The 22,568-nt window shown below is 44.0% G+C and overlaps 2 protein-coding genes across 2 annotated transcripts in view; both read right to left on the reverse strand.

Annotated features, from left to right (window-relative positions):
- TXLNB (taxilin beta) overlaps positions 1–2,645 on the reverse strand; it is a 35,197-nt gene extending 32,552 nt beyond the window's left edge. Inside the window, exon 1 of the mRNA XM_040057404.2 lies at positions 2,388–2,645. Within this exon, the coding sequence (XP_039913338.1) occupies positions 2,388–2,628 (241 nt within the window). The 5' untranslated portion in view covers positions 2,629–2,645. The remainder of the gene's footprint in view (positions 1–2,387) is intronic.
- A 16,697-nt stretch (positions 2,646–19,342) lies between these two features.
- CITED2 (Cbp/p300 interacting transactivator with Glu/Asp rich carboxy-terminal domain 2) lies at positions 19,343–22,245 on the reverse strand. Its single transcript, XM_040060639.2, has 2 exons — positions 22,021–22,245; positions 19,343–21,366 (listed from the first exon to the last, which is right to left on the reverse strand). Exon 2 carries the CDS (start codon positions 21,357–21,359, stop codon positions 20,640–20,642), a length of 720 nt encoding a protein of 239 aa, XP_039916573.1. The 5' UTR covers positions 21,360–21,366; positions 22,021–22,245; the 3' UTR covers positions 19,343–20,639.
- Between the last annotated feature and the right edge of the window lie 323 nt (positions 22,246–22,568).

The raw sequence follows: 22,568 nt of genomic DNA on the forward strand, positions 1-22,568 counted from the left end.
TAATTAGAATAAAGGACACAAGATGTTTACAAGCTGGCTTGCAGGGAATCTTCCCTAACATACATTCCTGGCTAGAAAGGGATTAGTTATAATTAGTCTGAAACCATGGCAATTCATGTCTGCTGAGATTCCATCCACCAGCCCAGAATGGTGAGCAGACAGGAACCCCAGAAGCACACAGCAATGAACTTCTAACCCAAAGATGCCCACCTGCTGGGCCATACTGGGGGTTGTATTTACACACAAAAATAAATATCTAATGTTTTATTTTGTTCTTCCTCAGGCTAAACCAGAGGTCTGATAACTGCTTTCCAGCACAAATGCAATGCCTCTGAAGACTTCTGTACCTTGTTTTGCTCAACAGCTTCCACAGTGCTGCAGTTTATGCTGAGGGAGTCACAGCATCTGAGAGTGCCTGCTTACAGCCTTTGATACTGTGAGTTTTTACTGAAGTTGGCCCCAGTTCCCCCTTGTACTCCAGCCTGCTTAACTTTGATGTACACAAGGAATTCTCCCTTATCAGGCCATAAAAGACTTTGCCAATTTCAGCAAGACCCAAAGTGTTTACATTATACTCTATCTTAAACACAGTAATGCCTAAAAATTAGGTGACTGAGTCCAGAAGAGGAATTCCTTGGTTTTTCAGACTTGCCCAATTTTAGACTAGCCACCTCTTCAGTTTTGCAACTCCTACTACCATTACTGTTGCCTCCAGGCACCTGAACTTCCAACACAGCCTTATCCTGTTTTATGGCAAGAGGGAGGACTGACCAGTCTAAGTCTGAGCATTGCACCTTATTTACTCTTTTCCTCCTCTCAAATCCTGGACCTGTTCCACAGCTGTGAGATCAGCACCTTTCTTGGCCCTGGTGTTTTGGATGGAAACTCGACACTTGCGGTTGCTGCCTACAAATAGTCACTGTGGTCCTCTTCTCCTTCAGTGGGAAACACCCCCAAAGAGCCAGAGGGTGCTGCTGCCTCCTCACTGTGAGAAAGACTCTTCTCCATTCTCCTTCCTCTGTTAAGAACTTGGGATAACTCAGGACAGAAATGGAGCTTTCAGCATAGTTGAACACACAGCGTAGCCACAGCTGTACCCAGAGGCAACAGCAAGAGGTGTACACCTCAGATCAGCCTGGTTACATGCTGAGTTTGTTTTTCTGCAACTATATCCCTTAATATTTCACATTTACAGCACAATTTGCCTTCACCATGCTTTGAAAACAGCCGATATTTCCAAAGTAAAAGGTCAGTAGGCAAGGGCCAATGACTGATTTAGCAGAGCTTCAATAGCCATCTCACTGCTGCTGGGAAAACTGTTCCTGTGCTGAGGTGTGCCAGCCCACCTCTCCCACTGCTGGGAGCTGACACTGCTGCCCAGGCATCCTCCTGGCATGAACAAAACATAAATTAAATGTCTTCTCCTTAGCTTGTCTTGCAGGCTGCCTTGAAGACTGTCACAAAGTTTTGTTTATATTTTATAAACAGTGTGCTTCCCTTTCCTTCTCATGGGATTTGCTTCCTGATTTCCTTCTTGCAGCCTGCACCTCTAGAGGGTTTACACACTTGTCTATCTTTAGCTTTTGCATGCTCATGTATTCAGCAGAAGGACACATGGCACCTGCTCTGTAGCCAGGAGCTATTTTAAGCTCTTCTAAAATGGGTGATGGTGTTTAGCACTTTATGCTCAAAGTTCACATACACACACATTTCTCTAAAACAAAGCTTTACACCAGCTGATAAAATCTGATTTCTTAATCTTTATATAACACCAGATTGGTCTGCAGTGACACCTCAAAGCAGCAAACATCAAACTCTGGAACTGCCCCTGCTGCTGTAGCTCCGATCACCCTCCAGAAAAATACAAGTATCTTCTTACAGTCTAGATAGAAGCTGCTCTGTGTGCTAGAAAGCAGAGGTAAAACCAGCTGTATCAGTTACCCACTGCATTTGAACAGCTTTATGATTTATGCGCAATTTTCTAGTACAAAACTGAACAAAAGTTTGGAGGTTTCACGGCAGTTTTCCATACAGGCTCAGAACTAGGCCTGGAGGATTTCTGAACCCTCCTGCCTCATCTCTCATGTGGCACCTGAACCTTGACCAGTGACTGTTGTAGCAGCCCACCCTCGGCCCCCAGTCTCAACTCAACACAAGCGCTACAAAAGTAATCTTAAATTTCTCTGATCACTCTTAAGAGAAGAATTTCTTACTTTCAGCAACCACCTTAGATACCTCCCTGTTTTCCTCAGATGCCACATGGTGCCCAGACTTTCCTAGGTTCCTAGAAAATGCGGGTTGACCCTCCCAAAGGGAAATGCTTACATTAAAGCCCTCGTGCCACATCACCAAGCACCAACAGCAATGAAGCTGCTGATCAGACTTACCGGAGCAAAGAGAAGAGCTGAGCAGAGGAAAAAAGTCAGGCAGAAAGCTCAGACAAGGGCACGCCAGAAACAGGCCACTGGTTCTGTAATCCTGCCACTGAGGGAAGAGGGACGGGAAGACCGAGTGAGGAGGGAAGGACAGAATGACACAGGAGGAGCAGGCAGTGCGGGGACGGAGTGCGCGCTGTGCAGGGACCGTCTCTGATAGGCGCAGGGGAAGCTGCCTGCTGGCTGGCAGCATGAGCCAGCTGTGTTGGCTATTCCCTGCTCTGACAGAGATAGCACGAGAAATTAGACACTTGGGCCCTCAGAAAGAGAAAATAAAGGAAGGATACCTACACAGCTGCTGCCCTTCAAATTTAAGTCTTAATCCCTCAATGACTTGAGGCGTTGTTCTGTGTGACATTTGTCTGTATTGACGATGGATTGGTCGAATTTGGTTGAAGATTTCTGTGTCTACCACAAAGACTGGGATGGATTTCCATAATGTGAACTCCCAGCTGTGACTGCCCTTTGTAGCCTGGGATTTGGGTGGGATTTGTTAAGAACAGACAGATTCTTAATCATAGTCTCACTGGTTGGAAGAGACCACAGGGCATCTTTAGTTCAAACTCTTGCTTGATGGAAGCTCAGCTGTGATCTCAGACTAGGTCTCTCAGGGCTTTAAATTAGTCTTTAAAACCTCTATGGATTGAGACTGCATGACCTCCCTGGGAAGCCTGTTATCTGGCTTGACTGTCATGGCACTGAAAAAGTTTCTCTTTCTACCTAGCCTTAACTTCCCTTGTTCCAGCTTGTGCCTATTGCCCCTTGTCTTTCTGCTTTACACTCCTATAAAGACCCTGTCTCTTATCTTCTTGATCATCTCCTCCAAAGCTGTCCCTGTTCCAGGCTGAACATCCAACCTCTCCTCACAGGACAAGTGCTCCAGTGCCAGCAACCAAGGTGCTCCTCTGTTGAATTGACCAACTTTTCCATTAAGGCAGCAATGCTAAAAGAGGTGAGTTGTGTAGCTGAACCCCTTGATGCCAGCAGCTCTCAAATAAATATTGCAACCAAGATAACCTGTCTGACCTACTTGCTGCATGTGACCGTGCTGGCTCACGTTGGCCCAAAGTTGTTGATACAAACAAGCAGAGCACTCTCCAGGGAGCTCAGCTGTACACTGCTTATGGAGCAACCAGCATTTCCCACTTCTGTGACCCACAAGCCACTCAAGCACCATCTTGAGAGGCCATATCGCCTAAGTACCATCTGCTACCCACTCCCTAGAAGGAGATGTAGGTCAGTTTAATGCACAGATATGCCAACAATGGAGAAATGATAGGCTGGTACTGGAAATGGAAGCCAGGGCTATGAGAAAAGAAACGGGACTTGGTCTCCAGCAAAAAACGTAGGGACTCAGAACAAAAGGTGGCAAAACAAATGGATGCGATAATGATTTGGAGTAACCCTTCAAACCGATCCATGGCATCAGAAGAACCAGAAATGCTTTGTGTCTGATTTAGAAGGGATGTCAGAGAAAGCAGTACTGGGCAGCTCAGTATCAAGAAGTTCCAGCTCAGAAATAGTCCATGTGTTAGCAGCATCTCAGACGTATACTGGAGGGGACTAAAGGTCTTGCTATAGTTATGGAGATGGTGGGGCAAAAAGTTCACACTTGAGGTAGTTTCTGATTAGTTTTATTTCTCTGCTTGGAAAAGGTAGCTCCTATAATCTGCAGATGCATGGGCATTGTGGCTTCAGGGAAAATCAATTCTTCCAATTTTCTTCAGACACTGGTGGTGGCTTGATAGTATTCCTATGGAAATCACTGATTTAGGGGTAATGAAAAAGAGTGAGCTTCCAAGGTCAGACGCTTCTGTAGAAAATCTTTTGGAGAGGGTTGGAAACTGGCTGGATGTGTTTTGAGAGAAGATAAAACTCTGGGGGTGTTTGTGACAGGGCAGTGTGAGCACTCAGAATACCAGTGAAGATAAGAGTGTTTGTATGGGCTCTTTGTGCTCCTTCTGATTTGACTGAAGAACACTGCTGTTCCAGTCCCTGTTCATTTTTCTTTTGAAATAAAATCAGCTTTGAGATCAAAATGCAGAACCGAGCTACCAAGGAGCTAAGTAACAGTTGAGGTGCAGAAACTAACTCTGGCATATTCTCACTCCTTGGCAAACACAAGGCAAGACAGGCTCAGCTTTGCTCTCTTTCACTGGGGTTAAAGCTATTATGTCTCAGCTCATTTTTGCAACAGCCTGACAGCATGCATGGCAACTCTTATCACAGCTCTAATGACATGATAGGATTCACTGGGCACTGGCAACTTGGTCATGTCCCTGAGAAATCAGAGTGCACAGATAAGGGGAAATTAGTTGGAGTCATCATTATGAAAATTAGCTACAAGTAGTACAAAGCTACATATTCTGAGCTGTTCCTAAATATGCAAGTAAATAAAACAGTCTGTGGTAGAGTCAGGGAATAGAAAGGCACAGATTAAATCAGTATTACTAAGTTTGTGGGGAGTATGTGGGTGCAGCTTCAGAAGATAAATAGGGATCTGCAGGATTTGGGGCTGTGAATTGAAATAACTGTCTTAGGAATGGAAAGGGAAACTCAGATAGAGAAAGTTAAAGAAGTATGTTGAAACTGCCATGCAGGCAATTTACATGCTGAGGACTGGCACTTGGACTCTGCATGCTGGGATGTTTACATCTGGCCAGTGCAGGGCTGAGTGGACTGAAAACGTTTTCTGTGAAGCCTGCACAGTGTCTGAGGTTTCAGCTTTTGTAATGTTTTAGGCGTTTCATATCCCTGTTTTGGGGAAGAGAAAGAAATCATTCCCTAATACATGAGAAAGAGGGGAAATGTACCTTCCTCACATTAAATCTAGATGACTCCTTGAGAATTCGCAGGAACAAAACTGAGTTTATTTTACAGGTGTGCAGCTATGAGTTGGATTGCATATCAATAACCCTACACTCTCTTTTTTGCACAGTGGCATTTCCATGGAGGCCATAGGGAATATCACAAACTCTTTATTTCTGGATTAGATGTAATCATCATCAGCATAAATCTACTGAAGGACAGACTTCCCATGGGAGGGAAAAAAATTCTACATGCATTTGTCATTTGCTCTATATACTATTAAATACGTTCAGCCTTACCAAATGAAAGGACAAATTCATCATTAAGTCAATGCTACTGAAGCTTTTGGGCTTCCTTCGTATCTTCCTCTGACATACCTTTTCCCTTCTTTGCCTAGGCCATTTTCCACAGCTGCAACATTCAGCTCTCACCTGGTGATGCTCCCACAGCAGGGAGCTAAAAGGGGAGCTAAAAGCCTGCCCTCCTCACTCCCTCCAGTGCTAATGTTGCCTTTGGGAGTTTTGTGTGTTCTTTCTGTGTCCCATGGGATAGTTTAGGTGAAAGACTGATGGTTCATGTTTAGAGCCTCTCTCTCAAATGCTCAAGAGCTTTAAAAAATGCCAGCTCTGAAGGCAATACTGTGTTGGTTAAAACCACTTGAAAAAGTTTTGAGGGTTTCTTTTTCACCACAAGCAATGGCAAGCCTTAGTTCTTCTTCCACCTAAATGAACACCTAGCTTCTGCAGAAGCCCTAATATCCCCTGGAAGCCATACAGACTGATTTGTCCTGCAGGCCAGTCTTTTGACAGAAGGCAAAGAGGTTGCAGAGGTTCTCTTGACTGGCAAGGAAAGGGCTGTCTGCACCCCTCTGCCACCTGTAGCTGCTCTGCTCCATGAGACCCTGCTAGCCAGCAGCAGAAGAAAATTTGGAGACTAGCATTCCCAGTCCTGTCACACGCACAAATGCAGACTTTAGTGGACTGTCATGGTCTGCTACTTCAGTGCCAGATCTGTATCAGTGAGAGTATCATTTTTTAATTCTTGTGCAGGAACTTCTCTAAGAATTGGAATGAGTTTTTCACGGCTTTCCTCCTGAACAGTTTTTGGATTCTTTTTCGCCAGATACAGGTTTTTCAAATTATAGTGTGCAGGGACAGAACCACTTGCTGTAATACCACTATTTCAGTCAATTATATTATAAATGTCATTGGAAAGCCAAACACATCCTGGGCTGCATCAAAAGCAGCATGGCCAGCGGGTCAAGGAAAGGTAATTACCATCCTCTATTCCGCCCTTGCAAGATCCCACCTGTCCAGCTCAACACAAAAAAGGTGTGGATTTGTTGGAGCAAGTCTAGAGCAGGGCCACAAAAATGCGGGAGGACCTCTCCTATGAAAAAATACTGAGAGACTTGAGGTTGCTCAGCTTGGAGAAGAGAAGATCTGGGGAAACCTTATAGCAACCTTCCAGTACTTAAAAGGAGCTTATAAAAATGAGAAAGAGCAACTTTTTACATGGACAGATAGTGACAGGACAAGAGGAAATTGCTTCAAATTCAGAGACGGTAGATTTAGATAAGATATGAGGAAGAAATTCTTTAGTGCGAGGTTGGTGAGGCAATGGAACAGATTGCCCAGAGAAGTTGTAAATGCCCCATTCCTGGAAGTGTTCAAGACCAATCTGGATGGGGTTTTCAGCAGCTTAGTGGAAGGTGTCCCTGCCTATGACAGGGAGGTTGGAACTAGATGGTCCCTTCTGACCTGAACCATTCTATGATTCTATTCTAGATTCTGTGATTCTATGAAATAACATTGATATGTTCTGTTTAAATATGACCATAATATACTGACATCTTTACATAATAATATAATATACATATAACACGATAATATACAATAACAAGCAGGCATGTAAAATATATAATGAAAGTACAGTGTTGATGAAGAATTTAGAAATGCCTATAAACTTAAAACATATAATTTGAATTTAGAAAGGGCCTTCATAATTGGGACACAGAAGCATAGTGACATGAAGAGTGGTCTAGAAGTCAGAAGGCTGCTGAATCTGGCAGTGTTTTTCTGCCATTTGCACCCACAACTAAACCACTGTTGGCAAATTCCTATGATTTTCCAATGAAAAGTTTGTCAAGACTAGTCTCCACTGAGTTTAATTTATTTTGATAAAAACTTTGTAAACACCAGGACCAATAGCACATTTTCCATGGCGGTCTCTTGGGAATCGTTTCTCTCCTGTTTAGTCGTGTGTTAATGTGAAAAAAAGGAGAGGAGGGGGAGTAATATATTTGCATTCCACACTGTATCAATTTGCTACAGATTTCCTAGCTCCACATCAATCTCAAAAGGGTTGGAAGGTTGTGATTTGCCTTCTAATAAGATTTTATGGCCTGAAGGGTTTGTCATATACCTAATGTTTGCGCATTTTTTTTCTTCCAGAGCTCAAAGATCCTGGCTACCAATGGCACTTAATAACAGCAGCCAAATTAGCTGACACAGAAAACCCCAATTGGCAACAGACTTAACTATTTTAAGCAAATAATTTAATTCTTAATCTACATCACTAAGAATATAATTTCTGCATTGTAGCAAGGAAACCACTCTCAGAATCTGGAGGGAATCCCCATGGTCTGCTACTGAACAGTTTTTGATTTATTCTTGGCAAGATTCAAGTCTTTTGAAACTTTAAGAGCTAGCAAAATCAATTATCAGGGTTTCAATTTTCTCCGGGCAATTTCTACTGCTTCAGCTTGCCCAAGAGACAGACTCTACATAAATACATTATGCTATGTGCTACTTGGAGAATTTGGCAGAGTCGAGAATAGCTCCACTTGAAAAATCACACAAAAGGTAAAGAAAACCCTCAGGTGAGGCATGCAGTCACACCTGAATGCATATCAGCAGTTTGAAAATAACTCTTCTCCAATATATAAAGGTAATTTATTGGGAGAGGAAAGAGCAGTATTAGCTGTTTCTAGTTATTCTGGTACTGCAGTGAAGTTACTGCTGATTTACACCATTGTAAGCGAACACAAATCTAGCATGAAATTTCAAAAAGGTACTGAATCCTGAAACAATCTATTTTTGTAATGTAATTTTATTTTAAAATGATACTCCTCTAGCTTGAAATGATCTTCTACCAACACACGGTGGGAACAGAGTTGGGCCAAGTCAACCATCAACCCCAGACATTTTCTGAACCTGCCAGCGGAAATCTCTGGGCCCAGTTCAGATGTGATCATGCTGTAAATCACACATCAAATGTAATTGGGAAGTCTTTTAAATGCCAGTGGTATGTCGGTCAAGGGTGAGTTATAGAGAAGAAATTATCTCTTCTGGCATGATAATGTAGACTGAATTACTTTGTAAAAGGTACTTTGTTTTTTCCTTCCTTTTCTAAATCCTTCCATTTTCTAGTAATGTTCACTTGCATCAGTTTCATTATCAATATGTATAATTTATTTTAGATTGCTGCTAGAACTGGCTTATAAAAATTAGAAATGGAAAAGACTCATTAAAGGCTCAGTCCTGCAGCTGCTTCGTGTGTGGAGCTGTCATTGATTTCCCAAGCAGCACCTGCTTGGGAGCAGCAGAGAGAATAAGCAAATTAGAAATTGAAGGCTTGAATCTCTCAGTTGTATGGGTTGTATGTGGGCAGGAAAGTATCTCATAATTAAAGGCAAGCATCTTTCTCTGGAAAGGTCCAAATTCTGCTGATGATCATAAGGAAGCTGAGGGGGGCAGGGACTGAACAACACTGAGGTTATGACTAACCTGTCTAGGAATATTGGAGGAAAGATTAGGGGCTGACACAATGAAAATTACACAGATAGAGATAAACGATGCTTGGAAATCAGGGGAACATTTGTGGTGAAAGATAAAGATCTGTAGAAAGAAGTGGAAAAATAAGAGTGATGGTGAAATAAATCCTGATGAGGATCTTATTTTATAGGATAATGACAGGGCGGACAATGAATGTTAGTTCAGATGGAATGATCCTATGACGAGCAGAACTGGCAGCACTACTTTGTGATGTCTAAAACTGCTGCTGATGTAAACACCAATGACCTATTTTAAGGCAGGCATAGAAGGAGAATCGCTACATGGAAAACACAAAAGGGTGAAAGAGGTATATTGGCACTGGCAGAACAGAACTGTGAAATGTTATCAGCTGGATTTTTTATAAGGGTTTTCTAGCTATGCAGAAGCACCTTATTAAACATAACATTTGTGGGACCAAATTAATGAAGATCAAAAGAGAACTCAAGAGATGAAAGGATGAATAAAGAAAAGATTAGGTGAGAGTGAGCTTGATATTTTACTAAGCTGGAAGACAAATACAACAGGTGGCATCAATGTCCTCAACTTGTTAGAATATAGTAACTCTTCATTCTGTACACATCAAAAGCCTATGCAAGTCATATTTATTAAGAAAGGCAATTTGGTCTGTAATTTAGATCCTGGACTTTAATAGGAGTATTCAGACAGATACATACATAATATTTAGCTTTAGGTATCTTCAGATGTGTCTCCAAAACTCTATTACTATGAATTTAAAGAGTGTTTTTCCTCTAACAGCATTCTAAAGGTGGATGGGTCAGATCTCAGTGCTTTTCAATAGCCTCAGAGAAGCCATGTAATTTGAGACTCTCAAACTATTTGGAGTATGGGGAATTGCTGAACTAAGGGAAGAAAATTAACTATTTAGCCCCCCACTTGGAATCAGAGAGAACAATTCTAGTTCACTTGGAAACTCATCATCAGGCAATCTGTAATATTTTCTGCATTTCTATAGTGTTGCAAGGTACATCACTAGTTACTGATTGCTTCTGTGGCTTCTGGTGTTTTCCAGTTGTGTAGTAGCTTGCATGCAAGATTATAATATAGCCTATTAAGTAATTTCAACATCAAGCAGCAGTGAACTGCAAAAAGCACATTGTACTCATTATTTGAAAGGTAAACGGAGACATAAAGTGTTACATGTTAATGCACAATAAGTAAGGACTTGCCCAAGGTCATGCAGATGGGAACAAGATGTGCTCAGATTCTTTCCTACTTTAATTGTGGCATGCTTGCTTAACACAGGAGGACCAGAGTTGCATACTTAAAGGGAAGTACACCTCACAAAAATGTTCTCTGTCTTTGTGTGCTTTATGTGCCTTCACTTTCTGCAAATGGTTTACACGGGCTGACAAATTCATGTGACCTGTCCAATCAGCTTGAGCAAAGATGGTCTAAAACCCGCACTGCTTTTAACAAAGGACGGCTAAGTTAAGTAAATAAAGGACTGGAGGGCCTAAATGTTAACCAATGTAATCTATTCCTGTACAAAGTACCTGTAGTCCACATGACCAGGGAAATGTGTAATTGTGATTTTCATTAAATTCAGAAAACCTGTGAGATCTCTGAGAAATTTCAGAGGTTGTGACTATGACAGCCCACACAGAGAAATGCAAATAAAATCACAGGACTGCAATATCGTTACTCTAATAACTAATAAATATCCCCCTTTCTTAGTTTATTTTCCTTTTCCCCTTTCCCTCATCTTTTGGTCTCTCATCTGTCTTCCCTGTCTTGTAAGATAGACAGTAAGTCACTCAGAATCAGCATTCTGTTACATGATTGTGCTTTCCTGGTGCAGCAAGGTCCTACTGCCTGGTTGTGCCTCCAGGCTTCTCAGTGTTGGCTTCTGTGCCATAATCTTTTCTCTCTAGGAGATCAGCTAGAAAGGCAGGCAAGAAGGATAGTGAGAATTCATTGGACTGGGCTGTTTTACCAACCACAAAATAGAAAAAACCAAAACCAAACCAATCTTTAGTCCTATCCTTTCTCACTTATTTGCTGGTCACAAAGAGGAAAAGCTTTTGGAGGACACACCAGTCAGTAAGGCCCTCAGAAACTTCCTATGTTCTAGCCAACAGCAAGCAAGGAGAAAATACAGTTCTTTGAAGTCTGGTTTTCTCTGTATTCTCTTTCCTTTTATGTCACCAACTAATGTTTGACCAGCTGGGTCCTTGTGAAGCTCTATCAATTTCAAAGTCCTGTTCCATGACCCAGTTCCTTCATAGACGGTCAGGTGTCAAGGATACCCACAGGTTATCAATCTTCTACATAACCTTTATCAACAAAGTGGAAGAAGAAAGTCATGCAGCATTTCAGCATGATCACCCATCTCAGGCAACAAACACTGAGGAGTCATGAATCCGGTACCTCTTGGCACAAGCAGGTGTAAGCTGGAAACTTGCCTTTCTAAAGGAAAGTACAAAATCTCCCTAATAACAATGGATGTTTTAATGGCAGTATGAATTGGCTTGGATGTTAAATATTATATACACCTATGTCTTTACTATTTCAGCAGAACAACCAGAAAACAAAAGTGTCTATACCCCAAAGATGAGACATACATGAAAGTGATTCATGAATGTACGTAAGCTTCCTTAAAAAGCAGCATGCAATTTCCTCACAATGAAAGAGGCTGACCAAAGACACCGACAAGCACTTTGGAACTGCTCATTTTTGTTGGGGGAGGAAAAAAAAATTAGGAAAATGTTAGTCAATCACATTTCCATCTACCTTCCTTTCCTTCTAAGTAGTTAAAGGCCACCTGCTACCAGGGTGATACAAACCCCACAAAACTAAGAAAGAAGACATTCTCAAGTTATTTCACTTTAGGCTGAGGAAAAAAGGTAATCAGAAGGTCACAGTAGCTCTTTATCAGAATGATTTTAACAGTAATAAACCCCAATAAGTTAATGTCAGAGCAAAATATGAATCAGAACATAGCCTAATCCATTCTTGACACAAACACCACTTTAAGCTTATACTCAAATATGTGGCACTATATTTGAATTAAGTTAATGAGAACATCAGATAGACTCTCAGTCATCATAGTGATTGCAAATTCTGGTGTAATCCAGTCTGAAATTACCACTGTTACACAAGGTGTTGGAGGTAGAGAGGATGGTTCATGTCTGCATCTGCAGTGCTGTGCTCACGCAACACTTTAACTCGATCCAGCAGTGTCTCCAGCAACTCCACTCCAGACTCTCAAGAAGGACTTAAAAGACCCAAGACTAATTTACACCACTATGATATAACATGAACAAGCAACATAGAGTCCTCCTAAAATGTTTTCTCAGCACTTTTAGGCCCACTGATCCTGGTGGGGTGACTTCTGGGGAGCTGAAGTAACTGGATTAGACTCAGAATATGCTATGCAGTTTTGGCATAAAGTACTGCCTGCACTCCCAAAAAGATCCCACAGCTATGACTATACTGGATATGCCATCAGTCAAGTCTTGATTTTTGACTTGGATTTCACTGACCAAGAAGTTACCTCGGTCAGAACCAGATCCAAAGATCACTGATCTAGATTTTGGTTATAAAGCATATCTGGAAAATAAATCACAGGTGAATAATAAAGTTAAATCCTGTCAATCTTTACAATTCAAGACCACTGTCTTCTGAATGCTAACCATAAAAATCCAAAAGCCCCAAATCAAAACCAACCAACCACAAACAAAACACCCCACAAAAAAAAAAACCCACAACCCCCCAAAAAAAACCAAACCCCACAAAACAACAAAAAGCAAAACACAAAACCACACACACACACACACACACACACACACACACACACAAAAAAAAAAAAAAGAAAAAAAAGAAAAAAAGAAAAAAAAGAAAAAAAAAAAAAAAAAAAAAAAAAAAAAAGAATGTACCTCCTGAACTTTGCCTTATCTTCAATCACAATTATGAGAATGCCATTCAGGGCAAAGCTGTTATGTACAGTAAGAGCTGGAGAGATCAGAAGGAGAGGCAAGGAAAAAAATTCTGCTTTCCTTCCTTAGGCCAAAATACTGAGAGCTCAGGTTTGGAATTTAGAAGTGCTCTGCTTCACTGATTCGTGTGGAGCCAATCCTGCCCTTTAAACACAGACCTTGGTAACAGGACTTGGGGGAAAACAACACAGACCTCTAATAAAGGACTTCATTGCTTGCAATATTCACGTGTAAAACAAACCATGTCAAAAAGACCCCTGGACTAAGAGGTTTAGGCTAAAGGAACCAGTCTAGTAGAGTCTCTGTGCACATTAATCTAATTTTTGTGAAGGCATTGTGGAACTGCCAAGAAGCAATTCTTGAATTAGGTGAAGGCTCTAATCCATAAGCATCCATCACTATTCATTCTGACTACATTCATTCAGTTAAAATGTACACGATAAGTCAAATTAAAAGGCTGCTCTTTTAAATACCTTAATCAATAAGAAAGGCAGGGCTTCAGCTACACCTAGCTACAAGCTCCGAGTACTGCAGCTCCCCACAGCACTCTGACAGCGAGGCTTTGTGTGTCGTGGGGAATGACTACTGCTCTGCTTCAATACAGCAACCGTGAATTGAAACTAAGCACCTCCAAGTAAGTATCAACAATTTAAATAACTCCTTGTAGCTCTTTAAAAAAAAAATCTGTGTGATCATCTGTGCATTGGCATCTTTCATGTAAAGTGCTTAATTAAAATGTCAGGCAAGGTCTCAAAAGGCGACAGCTCAGACGGAGACCAAGAAGAGAGGCGATGGGATGGCAGACTGCCCTGCAGCAGATCCCCCTCTGCGGAGCGAGGGGCGGGACAAGATGCCTGTCAGAGGTTGCTCTTCTCCTTATAGGGCAAAGTCACAAGGTGACCTGTGACAGACCAGTTGTCACCCTCCCCTACCATCCCAGGGCACAGCTGCAATAATGCACCGCACTGGCTGACCGTGCATCCCAAAGCAAGCACGCTGCTGCCCCAAATACTTTCAATGGTTACATTTGCCCTGATTAAACAGGAGTGAGGACTTGAGGAAGCACAAGGCCTGTGGTGCTTCCTGGCCACTAAAAGAGTCCCACTGGACAAAGCTTAGTCAGTATATTAAGATGGAATCAAGAAGAGAGAAGGTGGTTTTTAGAAGCAGCACTGAGCACATGTTTTGGCTACAATGGTTTCCAGTGTGACGACTGATGCTCCCTGCTCGCAGCCCAGGAACAGGGATATGCATCCTGTATCCACCCTCAAGAGCAGAGAAGCTGGTGCTCAAAACTGCAGGCTTCATTGGTGCCATCCAGCAGCAGCTTTGCTCACTTACATTCACCTAAGAAAATTCATGTTTTTCTTGTAAATAATGGCCCGTGAAGAAGGTTAACACCTCAACACCCATGTTTTCTCAAATTCTCCACTTTCCCCACTTTCCTAGCATAGAGTGTTGTGCCCTATCAGACATGATGAACAAAACCAACCCCTCCTGACTGCTCCACTGATAGGCACCCGTTCATAGTGCCTATTAGGTTAAGGATTTACTGGTCTTCAGACCTTTTCTCTAAAGCTTTCTCTGTGATGGTCACTAATTTATTTTCTGCCTGCTACTTAGAAAGACTTTGTATTCATCCCCACGCCGGTATTTGAACCTTGCCCTTCATCTCCTTGTTGGATCACACACTAGCCTTAGTGCAGCCTTCTGATAAGCATCCCAAAATATATAACCCTTATAAGCCTATAAGGAACCTAAAATATAACTCTAGTTTCTGTACAAAGCAGATGTGTGCAGAAGCTCGATGTCTTTCCTCATCATTGGGAAATCCTAGGAATTAATTTCTGCCTTCAAATACATACTCTACTTCACATAAAGTTGATGGAGGGCATATAACTGTGTGAGGCTTGTAGACAGAGATAATATCACTTATTAGACCAAATAATGTAACTTGAAGTAAATAGCAAAGATTTTGAGTATCAAGCCTTTAAATACGTATCCTGGCAGAGAGCGAGAGAGAGAGTGAAATCTGAAATACTCTGTGTTACTTGTGTTTGAATAGCAGCAGATAAGACATTTTCTACTTTCAGAAATGTCTCCCTCTCTCTCACAGTGCACTGGTGCTAGCAAAGCAGCCTGCTTTAAAAACTCACAGGGCAATTCTTAGGAGGCTCTTGGTCATAACTGCCATCAGCATCTTATTGCAATGAGCATCTGCTGAATAATCAGCTTTTGAGCTTAAGAAATTCTGTGTACTCGCACTAATAACTTCAGCCACAGTTTTAGGAACTTGACAATTCTGAAAGTTTCTTTTATTTTACTTTATTGCTTATAAAATAGGTAATATACTGCCAAATGCTCTCCAATAGAGAGAGATAGCAAAATGGCCCAGTGAAAGAAAAAGGTGTGAAAAGTGGTTAGCATTTCATGAAGCCTGATAAGGTGGAAAATGTTTTGCTTGGTTTTAATATGGTAAATAAGTAATTCAAAATCTGTTTCAGGCCTGTGATGAAATTGACCCTCTGTAATTTTTTAAGAGGGGGAAAGGCACAGCAGATGGAGGGGGACTGAACCAACTCTATTGAAAAACGGGTGTTGCAAATTTTTTCTAAAATGAGGCAAAGAGAATAACAGAGAACCTACCGTAACAGCAGCTCATCTGTTCAGTCATTTGATGTATCTCTTTATTGTTGCAGTTACTGAGACTCAGCTTTATCTTGCGCGTGAGCACAATAGTGACACCATATTGAAATGTGTAAATATATTTTCATAAACTATGTAAAACACCTCCTCTTTACTGACAAAATGATGCACTTAGAATACATGAAATCCTGAGAAAATGCTGCTGCCTTGGGTTCCAAATTCCTCTGATTCCTCATTTGAGTTTTACTGCACATGCACTGTTATCTGACAAATATATCTGCCAGACTATTTAAAAAATACTTTGTCTCATCATTTAAACAGCTCCTGTCAATGTTACCTAGTCCTTGTTCACACTGCTATCCCTATGAGTGATGACACAGAAATAGATCAGGTTAAGGTCGATATGTGTAGCCTGGATACGTAACATTGGCATTTCTTGTTCTTGTGTGCAGTAAACCCGAAGTATTTTTGAAGAAATGAAGGCTTTAAAAAAGGACAGCTGTAGGGTCAGGGACAAGAACTACTTTTTGTGATTTAATTTCCCTCCACTCAATGCTTGTGACCCACGATTTTGCTGGGGTTTCTGATACAAGGGTGTATTGGATACCAGCTCACACGTTAAGCCCTGGTGTGCCACACAGTCAGGAGGAAGCGGAGGCAGAGGGCAGAAGGAAGAGGGCAGGAACAAGGTAGGAGTAGGATGACTCCTATAGCCAGATGTTGACGCAGAAGTCACCTATGCCCTGATGAACTACTTCTGTGTGGCTCCAGAGACACAAGCCTTTGGCTGAACACCAGCGATCCACAGGGCTTTGTATCCAACTGAGTCCGGAAAACATCTCCCCGGGGAAAACGTGAAACACCCCCACTCCCCCCCCCCAAAAAAAAAAAAAAAGAAGAGTGACTAAAAAATGAAACAAATGAAAGGAACTCCACAAATCCAGATGTTGGAATTTTCCAATCCCCCTAGCAAGACAAGATAAGCAGGGGATAATCCTTGTTTATATAACTTTTCTTTTTACTTTTTTTTTTTTTTCTTTCTTTCTTTTTTAATAAAACCTGAGACCAACAGGCATGTTTTCACCAGGTTTGTGCGCTTCTTTTCTAAACCCGCGCCGGGTAATTTCGGGAGGGCCCGCACCCTCCTCGGGCCGAATGCCGGGGAGGGTCGCCGTCGGCGGGCGCGGCTCTCCCGCCGCGGCTCTCCGGGGGTCCCTCGGGGCAGGGCGGTGCCGAGCACTCGGCGGCTGCCCTGGCGGAGGGCCGTGCCCCTGCTGCGGCCCCGCACGGCCCCTGCGCCGGAGGCTCCCGGCTCGGGGGCGGCTCTCGGCCCCGCGCCCCCTCAGCGGGCCGGCCGCAGGGCGCGCGGCCGCCGCCGGGGGGCGCGCTGGCGCCGCGGCCGCCCCGCGCAGGTGGCTGAGGGGCCGCGCCGGGCCGGGGCTCCCGCGGCGCCCACAGCGCCCGCGGCCCCGGCGGGCAGCGCCCGGGCCCCTCGGTGGGCGGGCAGCTGCCCCTCCTGCGGCCCCCAGCCCAGCGCCCACCCGTGAATTCTTGGCTCCCGGCGAGCAAGGACGAGGACGGCGTTAATCGGTGCCTAATTTCCCACCGAGCGCGCGTTGCGTGGAGGGCCGGCTTAGGGCTGATCTCCCTTCCAAATAAAGCAGCGCGTCTATTTATGGCCGTGGCTTAAAGAGGAGCAGATCTCATGTACCATGTTGGAAGTTCTTGAAAAAGAGCCAGAGTACAGAGGTCAAGTTTCCTGTACTGACAGCAACTTAGCGGGATGCGAGATGGCAGTGTCCTTGGTGAGGAGCTGGAGAACTGGGTCACTGTGCATCCTTCACTAATCGCTGGGTTCCAGTAATAAATTACTTCGGTCTATTTCGGAGCAGTGTGGAGGACAGAGAGGATCTACTTGAAAGCCTGTTCTTGCCTCAGCCATGGGAGCCGGTGGGACCATTGCCAAGGGGTTCTTGTCGGCAAGATGAGGGTCAGGCCCCCAATATTGCTCAGTAGATGATAGAATGAATAAAAAATTACGCACTTGTGCTATCCACTGGGATCTGACTCTTCATTAGAAATTAAGGGACAAGGCAGACAATATGATTGTTTGGCAAATTTCCCCAGGGTCGACTTTTAAGAAATCATAAAACCCCTTGGCGGTGCCTTGCCCAAAACCCAGTGCTTTCAGTAGCTGCTGTTACTCAGAGGCAGCAGCTCTCAGTTTTACACGGAGTTGTACGCAAATAGACTCTACCAGTGTGCCCATGGAACTGCCTACTCTTGGAAAAGCTTGCATGGAAGGATTTAATGTTGACAGACTTAAGTAGTGATGTCTCAGCTGTGAAGAATCTGTTGTTTAACCAACTTTATGAAGCAAAAGTGCCTATCATTAAAGTGAGAGTATTCCCTTTGGTTTTAGAAGATCATCGAGGCTTTAAACATCTATGCAATTTGGTATGCACATAATTTGATAGTCTGTTTTACAAGAAGTTGATTAGAATCAGAAAAATCATCCTCCCTAACTCCCGCAGAAGAGGGCAATGAAACGTGCGCAGATCAAACAGCCTTAAAATGGAAAAAGGATTTATATAGTGGCAAATTGGGCAAGGGCTCTTAAAACTACAGCTGTATTCTTCTAAACGCTCTTTTACGTTATTGGTGAGTTGGTAAGTTATGATTTACTGTCATTTGTTGTAACATCTACTGTCACAAAACGTTAGCAATCACTGGCTGAAACCAGAAGGCTGGTTTTTTAAAATTCTTGGTATTGAGTTTTCTAGGAATGGACTGTCACTGTCTGCAGAGTGCATTTTGTCATCTCAGTTTTTCCCAGAAGCATACACTTTCTGCTTTCTACCTCTGCTAATACTTTAATATTTACCTTTTTTTTTTTTTTTTTTTTCCCCATTCATTAATGTGTTAGTTGCTTCGTATCTGTAAGGCAAAGAAGGACAAGTATCACTTTTTCCACCAGCTGGGGCAATCTTAGAAATAGTAATCAGTTTAATTTCCCAGCTTGATTCAAAACACTGCTATTTACACTCCCATTGTGTGGTGATATTCTCCTTGTTTACGTGACCAGGTTTAAAATTTAACTACATCCACCATGCTTTTTTTCTTCCTAATTCAGGAGACATGCATTAAAAAGAAAGCAAAAAGCTCAGTGGTACTGCTCGAACTTGGCGAAACAGGATTACAAGCATTATTAGGGTCCTGATCCCACAGCCCTCACCAAACCAGTAACTCGTGCAGGAGCTTTGCCAAAGGCCAAGTGAGGGCAGAAGGCAGCAACAGTTGGCACTAAATGTTAGCTGCTTTTAAATAATGGGCATTTTTCTCCAAAATATTTGAAGTAGACCTCTATGGATTTGTATCAACGGCTTCAGTTGGCAGCAGTTTCTGGGAGAGAGAGGTAAGATGTCCCACTGTGGAATACTTCAGTGGTATATTCCCCTTCTCCTAAACCACTGGAAATGTGATGAAACTGGTTCCAGTGTCATGCAGATCTGGACTGATGCAGCAACCTCCTGTGTTACCCTGTGAGGTGAGAGAGAGGCAGAGGGTGGCACGCAGCACCCTCCCTCCCCCAAACACTTTTTACACAGCTCTTCCAGGCGAGATAATGAATATACCAAAGAACAAAGTCTACTATATAAATGAAAGCAGATTTATAAAATTACAAGTTTAATAGATAAATATAATAAATACTTTATGCATCATAACTCTGGACAACTACATTTAAAGCAAGTATGTTGGCAAGTCACAAAAAAAAGTTGCGCCCTCGGCCCAACTTTATTTTTCAGAAAACCACACTGACAGGCATATTACAATGTAACGCATGAGGCTTTATGCTGTAGGTATGTTCAAATCCCGCTCACCTACCGAGTTCACCATGACATATATATAGGTGTAGTGTACTTTCTATCTTGGAATGTCCTTTTGCACACCAACACGGTTGTACAGATAGATGTTATGTTCTACTTACCAGGGACAGTGGGGAAGGGTTTTGAAGAAAAATACTGGTAAATGACTTCTAGAAAAACTAAAGCATTTCTTAACTTTTTATTGACATTGGCAAATTAAAATAGAATAAATTAACAATATTTTCTCAAAAAAATGTTTTGTACAAAAATACTGTCAAAATTTCCTGAAAAGCTTTCAACACAGTAGTATCTTTTCATGTACTGAATAAACTATATTAGCACAGTGTCAAAACGCTGAAGACAGAAACAAAATAAAAAAAATCTGTGAAATGTTTGCCACTAGTCAACATTCCATCCACACCATATTATTGTCTGTACATATGGGGGAGGGGGAATGGGTAGCAGACTTTTTAAGTAACAGTATTACTTTTCCTGATCTGGAAAGGTTTGGCCCATATCTGTTAAGCTTCCAGTTTAGCGTATTCAGAAGGAAAAAAAAAAAAAAAAAAAAAAAAATTAGTCTGCACTGCAATGCATAGTTAAAAATTAAGCAAGATGGCAGCTTTTGTGCAGTAGTATCTGCCCTTCAAAGTTCATGCAACCAACTAATGCATTTTTTTCCCTGTTCACTCAGAATTTGAATGCAGTTCAAGTCATTGGAAATCATAGTTTACAAAATCCACAAGATTAAGCAATTTGCCAAGATTAATATCTAACAGTCCGGCACTGTGGGAATTATGGGCACGTTACTGCGAGAAAATTAAGAGAAGGAGGTCGGGAGGGGGGCAACCAACATAAAAAGGCAGAGTTCTCTAGATATTATTACTACAGGAGGGGAGGTGAGTGACAAAACTACAAAAGGAAAAAAAAAAAAAAAGTGGCAGCGATTAAAAAAAAAAAAAAATTATACAAGCGCATAGTTGACTCTGCTTTCCAGATTCTCACCTTTTCAAGCCCTGAAAAGTGAGACACCGTGTCTAGGGGAATGTTTTCATTCGCACCGATAAAAGTCCTTTGTTTGTTTTAAATGAATCAGCAGCTCACCCTGCTGGGCTGCTGTTTGCAAACGAAGTCTGTCATGAAGTCAAACTCGTTCTGTCCCAACCACAGCTCGGGAAGCTCCTTGATGCGATCCAGCCCCATTTCGATGACTAAGGACATGAGGACCTCCTCGTCGATGAAGTCCGTGTCTATGACATTGGGCGGCAGCATTGCCGCGGGGACGTGGGGGACGGCGGGCGGCAAGCCGCTGCCGCCGCCGCCGTGCTTGGGGTTGCAGTCCCTGAAATGCTGCTGGCTGCCGCCGTTCAGCTGGTGGCTACCGGGGTGCAAGTCCGGCATGTAGTGGCTGTGGGGGTAGGGGTGGTGGCTGAAGTACTGGTTGTTCAGCTTCTGGAGCTGCATGCTGGCGCTCAGCTGCCCTCCCGGGCTGGCGACGGGGGGGGCCATGAACTGGGAGCCGCTGAAGCGGGCGGGGGGCGGCATGCTGCCGGCCGGGTGCCCTCCGCTCACGCTGCCCGGCCCCATGGCGTGCCTCACCCCGCTGCTCGCGTTCATACTCCCAGCTCCGTAATGTATATGATCGCCCATCAGGGCGCTGAAGGCGTGCTGCTGCGGCGGCTGCTGCTGCTGGTGGTGGTGATGGGGGGTGGGAAACTGCCCCATGCCCATCCGATGCGCAGGGTGGTGGTGGAGCCCGCCGGATCCGTCGGGGAATCGCCCGTGGTTCATGGCCATCATGTGGTCTGCCATGGCTCACCTGGAAAGTTAGCGTGTGAATACATTAGGAAAATACACCCTCCTCGATCATCCAGCCGCCCTCTCCCGGACCGGCTGCATCTGCCTGGCCCTGGCAGAAATTACTTGGCTGGTCCTGCAGTCCTCTCTCCTTCCCGGTGCAAGGAATAAAAATAAATAAAGAAATAAAGAAATAAAAATCTCCTAAAATCTACAGTGGCTCCACCATGGAGTACAAAAGGAAAAATAAAAGGGGAGCCCGCGGAACAAAAATCCCGGTCCCCTCCGCTAATCCGGCAAGGCAGCACGCCTTCCCACTTCCCAGTCCGGCATACCTATCGGCGGGGAGCGTCGCATTCGGCCACCGCCGCCGCCTACCCGCACGCTTCGGAGCCGCCCAAGCCCCCCGGCTTCGCCCGCGAAGGCAGCGGATTCCCACGGCACTCTCGCTAACTTGCGAGGAACAAGCAAAGAATTGGCAAGTCCTACCTAGCCGCTGTCAGCAACTTTTGGAATTAAGTCCCAATTATTTCGGTGAAAATACGGTAACGCACAGATAAGGACACGAAGCCGGGCAGCTGAGAAACACCTTTCCTCGCGTGTTTATACAGTCACGTTTTTCCTGTTGCACACAAAAGGGACACCCGGCACCAGCCACGAGAACCGCCGCACTCACCTCCCGGTTTCTTTTTTCTTCTCCTCCTTCAAAAGGTGGCGGTGGAATCAGTCAGCGAGAGTCACCCAGCATAGAGAGGGCTTCTCCGGCTCCCTCTCCCCGGCGCTGACGTGACCGGCGCCGCGATCGCTGCCGCAGCCCCGGAGCTGGTTCTCGCCCCTCCGCGAGGCGCATCGGCACTTGCCAACAATGAGCTGTGTTCCTTACACGGCTTTGGCCGCGGCTAATATAGGATTTCAGAAGGGAGGAGCAAAACCCTTACAGGCAACCAGAAGTAAAACCTGGAGCAAGCGGGGCGGGGGGGAGGAGGGAAAAGGGGGGGAAGAAAAGGAAAAAAAAAAAACCCACCCAAACCCCCAGCGCCCAGCGCGCGCAGGCAGCGGGGCACACGCGTGTTCGGAGACACGCGGGAAGGGGACAGGCGGCTCCGCGCACCCCGCGCTCAGCGCCTCCCCCGGGAACAAAGCGGGGCTCCGCGGCGGGGCGGCAGGAGCGGCACCCCTCGCACCCCGCGGCCCCGCTCCCGCCTCCCACGGCCCCGTCCGGCC

The sequence above is a fragment of the Hirundo rustica genome, chromosome 3, assembly GCF_015227805.2.
Source record: "Hirundo rustica isolate bHirRus1 chromosome 3, bHirRus1.pri.v3, whole genome shotgun sequence".
Classification (NCBI taxonomy): Eukaryota; Metazoa; Chordata; class Aves; order Passeriformes; family Hirundinidae; genus Hirundo; species Hirundo rustica.